General features: G+C 42.5%; 2 protein-coding genes across 2 annotated transcripts in view; both read left to right on the top strand.

The window, feature by feature from the left end:
* LOC143286631 (uncharacterized) overlaps positions 1-10,000 on the top strand; it is a 162,230-nt gene that overhangs the window by 50,453 nt on the left and 101,777 nt on the right. The window lies entirely within an intron of this gene.
* Positions 1-10,000, top strand: part of LOC143286977 (fatty-acid amide hydrolase 1-like) — a 46,864-nt gene that overhangs the window by 28,387 nt on the left and 8,477 nt on the right. Inside the window, exons 14-16 of the mRNA XM_076594968.1 lie at positions 660-759; positions 6,272-6,318; positions 9,814-9,853. Coding sequence (XP_076451083.1) covers positions 660-759; positions 6,272-6,318; positions 9,814-9,853 — 187 coding nt within the window. The remainder of the gene's footprint in view (positions 1-659; positions 760-6,271; positions 6,319-9,813; positions 9,854-10,000) is intronic.

Below are 10,000 nucleotides of genomic sequence, written 5' to 3'. Positions count from 1 at the left end.
TAACCCGGCGTTCGGTTGTCTGTGTGTGTGTGTGTGTGTGTGTGTGTGTGTCTGTGTGTCCGTGGTAAACTTTAACATTGACATTTTCTCTGCAAATACTTTGTCAGTTGATACCAAATTAGGCATAAAAATAGGAAAAAATCAGTTCTTTCCAGTCATCTTGTTTAAAACAATATTGCACCTCTGGGATGGGCACAAAAAAATAAAAAATGAAGCCTAATTATATGCAAACTGCATTTACTGTTATATTTATATTTTTTGTATTCTCTAAACTTGGCACTTTGATCTGATATTCTGACCCAACAACAAGAGCAGTCATTATTATCATTTTCTGTTCAAACAGGAACTTCTTTTGCTAAGCATGGAAGTTTTATTTATTTTGCAAACGTTTTGGTGCAGATAGTAAAAAAGGGAAATTACTCTGTAATTAATGCTAGGGGACTTAATTTGTTTTAAACTGATCTTTCTCATCTTAAACATTACATTTTGAAATTATACTCAATACATAAAGAGCTTGGATTTTTTTTTTTTTAAAGTGTATCACAAGTGAGTCTTGAAGGCCTTGCCTCTCTTGTCTTTTCTTTTTTTATTTCTTCCTGTGTTGATGTGTGTTCGTGTGTAGTCATGTGCTGCAATGTTGAAGTGATTTTCTCTTGCAGGAAAGACGATGTACTGGATGTGTGTGTAAGGTTTTCCCACTACTTGCAAAAGCTGCCACTGTATCTGCGGAGAATTCTTAGCAAAGTGATTGGAGTCATGGTAAGAGAATTTCACTTCTTTTTTCTTTTCTTTCCCCCTCTTTTTAAAATAAAAAAAACAACAACAACAGCAACAACTGATTTTATCATGTGTAACCGAGTCCCAAATTATTTTGTTCGTATTAAAAAGCTATTGGATCTTTATGCACTGAAAATGGTTGGTGTAAGGTTTGTATCTGAGCAAGTTTTCAGTGATACTGGGTGCTATCTGTTGCCGATCTATCTGTATGTGTGTGTGTGTGCATATACTTTTCATACATCTTTAAAGAAAAAGATTGTAATGGTTATGGTGCAGTGATCCATATCTGATGCATTGCTATATTAGAAATAAATCTATTTCAAATCTGAGATTAGCTGAAAACTATACTTTGTGTGGATGTGATGAAAATGTCAAAACTGATGTGGTATTTGATATTATTAATCTTGTGGCTAAATCCTACATCTATAAGTGTAAGCAGGGTATTGATCACCCCAGTCTGACCTCCTTTCAAACACTGTTAACCCATAAAGCAGAAAAGCGTAAGGCACCGTTGAACGTAAGACCAAGTTCTCTGCTGACTAGTATTGTTACAAAAATCTGCGCATGGAAAAACCTTGCTTCCTTTTGGATCCTTGTTCCAGTTGTGACAAACAACAGATCTGTGTCTTTATTGTTTTATACATGTTGTCTTCTTCTTCTTCTTCTGCGTTCGTGGGCTGCAACTCCCACGTTCACTCGTATATACGCAAGTGGGCTTTTATGTGTATGACCGTTTTTATCCCGCCATGTAGGCAGCCATACTCCGTTTTCGGGGATGTGCATGCTGGGTATGTTCTTGTTTCCATAACCCACCGAACGCTGACATGAATTACAGGATCTTTAACGTGCGTATTTGATCTTCTGCTTGCGTATACACACGAAGGGGGTTCAGGCACTGGCAGGTCTGCACATATGTTGACCTGGGAGATTGTAAAAATCTCCACCCTTTACCCACCAGGCGCCGTCACCGTGATTCGAACCCAGGACCCTCAGATTGAAAGTCCACCGCTTTAACCACTCGGCTATTGCGCCCGTCATACATGTTGTCGACCTTGCAGATTGATCTGGCATGAAGTTTCTGGTTACAGATACTTAGAACACCATCAGCAACTTTAACTTTGTACTCTTTGTCTTCTTCTTTTATCAGGTACTTCCATTGTTAGGAAATTTACTTTGTTTTGTTTATACACACACACACAGAGATATATATATGTATATATATATTTGTGTGTGTGTGTGTGTGTGTGTGTGTGTGTGTGTGTGTTTCATTTTTCTTTGTGTATCCATTGTATTCTGTAAAAGTGTCATTATTTTGTATGATAGAATTGTTTATGCCTACTTTGATTATTGCTTGTGTATGCCAGTGATTATTGTATGTATGGTTTACTTAACCTCCAAGAGCAGTTTTCCATTTCTTGCGCAAAATATATATATATCTTTTAAAAAATGTTTATGATGTGAATTTTGTTGTTGTTGTTCTTTTCTAAGTATGTAAATGATGTATAATTGTAATTAAAGTAGTAAGCAAAGGAACGATGTTTGTTAATCATGTTTGGGCTTGACAATAGCTGAGATATGATTACTTGGAAGAAACTTGTATCTGAATCATCTGAACAGAAACAAAATTAGGACTGGGCAAACCATATGTTTAGTAAGTAACCAATCAGAAATATGATTTTGGTCCTGAATAAGTAGATTCAATAACAACAATGAGTAAAATTTAATGCTTGAGCTCTTTTGTTTGAATATCCTGTATTTACCTTATCTTGTCAGCTATATTTTAATCCTTAAGCTCTTTACTCATGAAGGAATTGATCCCACAGTTCTTTAAACTGTGTCAGGCAAGTAATATTTCTCCCCATACTGTTTTAACTCTGAGCAAGTTTATTCTACAATCTGCACCATTTTGATTACACTTAATTCTGAAACTCCTTTGTTTTGCATGAAACATTCTTACAGGTCTTGTAACTTGGATTTTCTGAGTTAATGAAATTTCAAAAACTCTTAAGGCGTCAACAATTTAATGCTTCAGTCCTAGTCACGTACCTCCCAGTGGGTGCAACCTTGCCACGGTTGGGGGGCTTGCGTGTCTCAATAACCCTGAGAGCTATGCTGGCGGGAGATTCGTCTTCTGGTAGGGCCACCCAAGTCAGACAGGTCAAAGGGTAGAGACCAGACGAATAGTACCCACTGGTCCTCCAGGTTGGGGGTTTGAATTAGGCTAACAACCCGGTTCTGTAAAAAGAAGACTGTTACAGAAACTGCAACAACAAACTCTGAGAACTGCTTGGTCCAGGAGGAGTACTCTCTGGTAGAGCCCATGACGCGAGCTGGTGAAAGCCCTTGGGAAGCCTGTGCGCCGACAACTCTTCTGACGACCAAGGCCAAAACCAGGATAGGGACCTGGAACATCAGAACCCTATACGAGACAGGCAAAACAGCTCAAGTCTGTCGTGAGATGCAAAGATACAACTTGAAGATTCTAGGCCTATGTGAGACAAGATGGACAGGATCAGGAAGAACGCAACTAGTGAGTGGAGACACCATCATCCACTCTGGACAGGAAGAAGGCCAACCCCACACCCACGGAGTAGCGTTGCTGATGACACCTGAAGCAACACGAGCACTGCTGTCCTGGGAGCCTATGTCACCAAGGATCCTCACAGCACGCTTCAATTCAAAGGGCAGGAAAGTTACCATCATTCAGTGCTACGCCCCTACCAACGTGGCAGTCATCGAAGAGAAGGATGATTTTTACCAACAAGTCCAAGCAGTCATAGACAAGACACCCAAAAGAGATATGAAGATCCTCATGGGAGACCTGAATGCCAAGGTAGGCGCCGACAACACAAATAGAGAGCTCATCATGGGCAGACACGGCACTGGAGTGCAGAATGAGAATGGAGAACTTTTCATGGAGTTCTGCACCTTCAATGACCTGGTCATTGGAGGCACCTTGTTTCCCCACAAGACCATCCATAAGACCACGTGGGTTTCCCCTGACGGCAAGACCGAGAACCAGATCGACCACATCACCATCGGTCGTAAGTGGAGACGAAGCCTGCACGACGTCAGGGTAAAGCGCGGCGCAGACGCTGCATCGGATCACCACCTGGTTGTGGCAGCACTCAAAACCAAGCTGAAGGCCTACAACGACCAGGCTGCAAGACCATCGCACAAGTACAACGTGCACAGCTTGAAGGAGAAACCCAAAGAAGAAGAGTTCAAGATTGAATTGAGGAACAAGTTCAGTGTGCTTTCCCAACTCCCAGAGGACTCAATAGAAGAACATTGGCACAGCCTTCGAGAGACCTGGACAACAACTTGCAAAACAGTCCTGGGCAAGAAAACGAGGAAGCACAAAGAGTGGCTATCAACAGACACCTGGACACTCATCACTGAGAGGAAGCATTTGAAAGACCAGATCAACTGCATGCAAGATCAAGCCGAGAGACATGAGCTACAAGCACAGTACTGGGAGATGAACCGACGAGTAAAGCGAAGTGCGAGAAAAGATAAAAGAACCTACATCGAGGAACTGACAGCAGAAGCTGAGAGTGCAGCAGGTCAGCGGAACATGAAGCGCCTGTATGAGATCACCAGGACACTCTCCGGGAAAAACAGCAACCCAAGCCGGCCCGTCAAGGACAAAGACGGAAACACCATCCTTGGCGAAGAACAGCAGAGAGCAAGATGGGCGGAGCATTTCAAAGAAACGCTCAACCGACCAGCACCACCCGCCCCACCAGACATCCCGCCACCTACCAAGCTCCTCGACATCAACACCAACCCTCCCAGCAAGACCGAGATCGTCAAGGCCATCAAGTCCCTCAAGTCAGGAAAGGCAGCTGGCCCAGATGGAATTCCACCTGAAGCTCTGAAGGCCGACATCCAGACTTCAACTGAGATGCTGCACCCTCTCCTTTGCAAGATCTGGGAACAGGAGCGAGTGCCAAAAGACTGGAAAAGAGGACATCTTGTAAAGCTGCCAAAGAAAGGGGACCTTTCATCCTGCAACAGCTGGCGGGGAATCATGCTGTTGTCTATTCCGGGCAAGGTACTGAGCAGAATCATCCTTGAGAGACTGAAGAACGCTTTGGACAAGACACTTCGGGACGAACAAGCAGGCTTCCGACAAGATCGCTCGTGCACGGATCACATCGCAACCATGCGCATCATCATCGAGCAGTCCCTGGAGTGGCAGACCCCCCTGTACACAGTCTTCGTCGACTTTCAAAAAGCTTTTGACAGTGTCGACCGAGATGTCATCTGGAGACTGATGTACCACTATGGATTTCCACCAAAGTTTGTAACCATCATCCAGCAGATGTACGAAGACGCCACCTGTCAAGTGATCCACGATGGGAAACTGACGGAACCTTTCAGTGTGCAAACCGGCGTCCGTCAGGGTTGTTTGCTCTCACCGACCATTTTCCTGATGGTGGTTGACTGGGTCATGAGGCAGTCTACAGCAGATCGGAGGACAGGCATCCAGTGGACTTTTACTAAACAGCTGGAGGACCTAGACTTCGCAGATGACATAAGTCTTCTCTCCCACAGGCAGCAAGATGCGCAGGAGAAACTATGTCGTGTGGCAGAAGAAGCTGAGAAGACTGGACTCCAAATCAACATTGGGAAAACAGAGGTCATGAGGGTCAACAACAAGAAGCAAGATCCAGTGCAACTACACCAAGAGAACATCAAGGAGGTTGACAAGTTTGTCTACTTAGGCAGTGTTGTCAGCAAAGACGGGGGGACGGACGAAGACATCAAGAGCCGTATCAACAAAGCAAGACACGCCTTCAACACCCTTCGACCAATCTGGAGATCGACAGCCCTCTCAATCCGCAACAAGATCCGGATTTTTAACACGAACATGAAGTCGGTTCTACTCTATGGCTCAGAGACGTGGAGAGTGACAAAGACCAGCACCCACAAGCTTCAGACATTCACCAACAGATGTCTAAGAAACATCCTGAACATCAGATGGCCAGAGGTTGTCTCCAATGAAGAACTTTGGAACATAACAAAACAGGCCCCACTGGAGACGGAAATCAAGAAACGGAAATGGGGATGGATAGGCCATACACTACGCAAGCCTGCAACAAACATCACAAGACAGGCTCTTGATTGGAACCCTCAGGGGAAAAGGAAAGTTGGCCGTCCGAAGCAGAACTGGCGGAGAAGCATTGAGGCAGAGACAAGGGCGGCCGGAATGACGTGGGCCGAACTGAAGAGGACCAGCCAGAGCCGGGTGCGTTGGAGGAGTGTTGTTGCGGCCCTATGTTCCCCACGGAATCAAGAGGAATAAGTCAAGTCAAGTCCTAGTCACGTAAGGAATCTGTCGTTTAATTTTTTTTATTAAAATTTTTTTTTTTATAGTGGTGTTTAAACGTAAGATTTTTTTTTTTTTTTTTTGGTGTAAAAGAGTTAATCTTGCAAATCTGGTCTCTTACATGCTGTGAATTCCTAGGAATTTTTGCTCTGTTGATAGGATCCACCTCTCGGTCGAATGGGGAATGCAGTGTGCCGTTTGCCCAGGTAAAAGTCAGCTGCTCTTTCATTCATTTCAGTGTTTATTTACAATTTTAGTCCTGATAGCCCAGTCATTAGAGTATCACACTTCCATATGGGTGTCATGATTCTAAACGAGGCAGGTTCAGAGTGGACGAAGTGGTTAGCATTGTGGACTGACGACTTGGAGAACATAGATTCGATTCCCGTTGGAAGTGTGTGTTTTTTTTGTTTTTTTTTTGTTCTGTTTTTTTTCCAACCCAGGGCCAGCTCCTAGCCAGAGTTGAGTGTGCTATGGGCTCAGATGGGAGCACCGGGACCACACAGTGGAGGGTCATCCACTTCACTACTGTAATTCTCTTCTCATAGGCTGTCCACATAATATTCTTCAGCGAATTCAACAACTTCAAAACAATGCTGCCCGTCTGACTCTCAGAGTCCCACGTACTGATCACATTTCTCCTCACCTCCGCACTCTACATTGGCTCCCCATTGAAGCGAGAATTAAATACAAAGTTGCGTGTCTCTGCTATTCTGCATTCCACTCCGCAGGACCTACATATCTTTCTGACCTTATCAGTGTTTACACTCCCACAAGAAATCTCCGCTCTTCCTCTGACTGTTACCTTTTGAAACTTCCTTGTGTCAATACAAGAACCTATGGTGAACGTTCTTTCTTCTTTGCTGCTCCTCACGTCTGGAACAACCTTCCTCATCATATCCGTGCATCTGATTCTATTTCTGCTTTTCGCTCATCACTAAACTCATCTTTTTAAAACCTATCTATAAGTACTCTCAGCTCCCTTTCCTCCAGCACCACCCATGTCAGCTCACTTTGGATGTATGTAGAGTGGGAAAGGGAGAGTGTGAGTGTGGGGAGGGGTTTTTGAGAAAGAGTGGTCATGAATGTTTTATGTTACTTGTAATATTTTTCTTTCATGTAAAGCGCCCTGAGCTCTTAGTGAGAAAGGGCACTGTATAAATGTACATTATTATTATTATTATTATTTATTTATTATTATTCACTGGATGCGTCTTGGGGAGTGTTGTTCAGATATCCTGACCAACAACACTGCAGGTGTCTTTATATCTGGAGCCTGGCTGACGCTGGGATATGTATTATGAGGGTACAGCCCGGCCATCTAGTGGTCTCAAACCTGAATGGGCCCTTACTACAGCAGCATCTTTTCATCACCCTCATCATCATCATCATCATTCATCATCATCATCATCATCATCATTCATCATCATTCATCATCATCACCCTCATCATCATCACCCTCATCATCATCATCATCATTCATCATCATCATCGTCATCATCATCATCGTCATCATCATTCATCATCATCATCATCATCATTCATCATCATCATTCATCATCATCATCATCCATCATCATCGTCATCATCATTCATCATCATCATTCATCATCATCATCATCATCATTCATCATCCATCATCATCATCATCATCATCATCATCATCATTCATCATCATCATCATCATTCATCATCATTCATCATCATCATCATCATCATTCATCATCATCATCATCAGAATATAGAGAAAAAAATGTCCCGGAATCGGGGGGGCACCAAATGAAAAACAACAAAATGCATTAGTTGTTGCACTCAGATTGGGTTCCATGTTGTGATCTTTTCACTACAACTCAGCAGGCATGGTGGTTGGATGGTTAGAATACTGGATTCTCGTTCGAGTTTCCTGAGTTCGATCCCTGTAGTATCTGGTGGGTTGAGTGTGGTGGTTTTTTTTTTTTTTTTTTTTTTTTTTTTTTTTTTTTTTTTTCTCATCTACCATGTTAATATATGTGCAGACCTGTTGGCGCCTGAATCCCCTTTGTGTGTATATGCATTCATAAGATAAAAAAAAAAAAGCGCATGTTGTATCAGTATCAGTATCAGTAGCTCAAGGAGACGTCACTGCATTCGGTCAAGTCCATATACGCTACACCACATCTGCCAAGCAGATGCCTGACCAGCAGTGTAACCTAACGTGCTTAGTCAGGCCTTGAGAAAAAAAAAAGATAATAGAATAAAATAAACAAAAAAACAAAACAAAACAACAAAAACAAAAAAAAAGTAAAAAAATAACAAAAAAAAAAGAAAAAAGAAAAAAAAAGATAATAGATAAATATATAAAAAATACTACTACTACTAATAATAATATTTAAAAGGCGCAAAATCTTGATTAAGTCAACTCTAGGCGTGCACACACACACACACACACACACACACACACACAAGATAAATGTTGAAGATTCTGTAATCCATGCTAGTTTTCTGTGGGTTATGGCAACAAGACATACCCATCATGCACGCCCCCAAAAATGGAGTATGGCTGCCTGCATGGCGGGGTTTAATAAACAAAAGGGTTGTACACGTAAAATGTTATATGTTTGTGTGTGTGTGTGTGTGTGAGTGTGAGTGTGTGTGTGTGTGCATGACTGAAACCTGATTGAATGACACAGGAAATGACCCAGCTTGAATGACACAGGAAATGACCCAGATTGAATGACACAGGAAATGAATGATGAGCGCCCAGTGGCAGCTGTCAGTCGGCTCTACCCAGGCAGGCAGCCTGTTGTGCAAATGGCTCGATGTAAAGCGCTTAGAGCTTGGTCTATGACTGAGGATAGGCTCTATATAACTGTCCATATCATCATCATATCCATGTCACAAGTCACAGGGTTAATGAAGCTTTCTGGCTTTGTGTATCACCAATAGGCTCTCTACAACTGTCCATATCATCATCATATCCATGTCACAAGTCACAGGGTTAATGAAGCTTTCTCGCTTTGTGTAACACCAATAGGCTCTATACAACTGTCCATATCATCATCATATCCATGTCACAAGTCACAGGGTTAATGAAGCTTTCTCGCTTTGTGTAACACCAATAGGCTCTATACAACTGTCCATATCATCATCATATCCATGTCACAAGTCACAGGGTTAATGAAGCTTTCTTGCTTTGTGTATCACTAATAGGCTGTATACAACTGTCCACATCATCATCATATCCATGTCACAAGTCACAGGGTTAATGAAGCTTTGTGTATCACCAATAGGCTCTATACAACTGTCCATATCATCATCATATCCATGTCACAAGTCATGGGGTTCATGAAGATTTCTGGCTTTGTGTATCACCAGTAGGCTGTATACAACTGTCCACATCATCATCATATCCATGTCACAAGTCACAGGGTTAATGAAGCTTTCTTGCTTTGTGTATCACTAATAGGCTGTATACAACTGTCCACATCATCATCATATCCATGTCACAAGTCACGGGGTTAATGAAGATTTCTGGCTTTGTGTATCACCAATAGGCTCTGCACAACTGTCCATATCATCATCATCATATCCATGTCACAAGTCACAGGGTTAATGAAGCTTTGTGTATCACCAATAGGCTCTATACAACTGTCCATATCATCATCATATCCATGTCACAAGTCACGGGGTTAATGAAGATTTCTTGCTTTGTGTATCACCAGGAGGATCATCGACTGGTGGCATTTGCAAGACCAGATTCAGGTTGGTGGTTTGTTTTGGGGATGGTCTTGTTGGAGTGTTGGAAAGTTATGTGTGTGTGTGCGTGTGTGTGTGTGTGTTGGTGTGAGTGTGTGAGTGTGTGTACGTGTGTGTGTGTTTGTGTGTGTGTGTGTGTGTGTGTGTCTTTGT

Source organism: Babylonia areolata, chromosome 10, assembly GCF_041734735.1.
Source record: "Babylonia areolata isolate BAREFJ2019XMU chromosome 10, ASM4173473v1, whole genome shotgun sequence".
Taxonomy (NCBI): Eukaryota; Metazoa; Mollusca; class Gastropoda; order Neogastropoda; family Buccinidae; genus Babylonia; species Babylonia areolata.
Note: the sequence above shows the minus strand (reverse complement) of the source record. Positions and strands in the feature narration are given on the sequence as shown.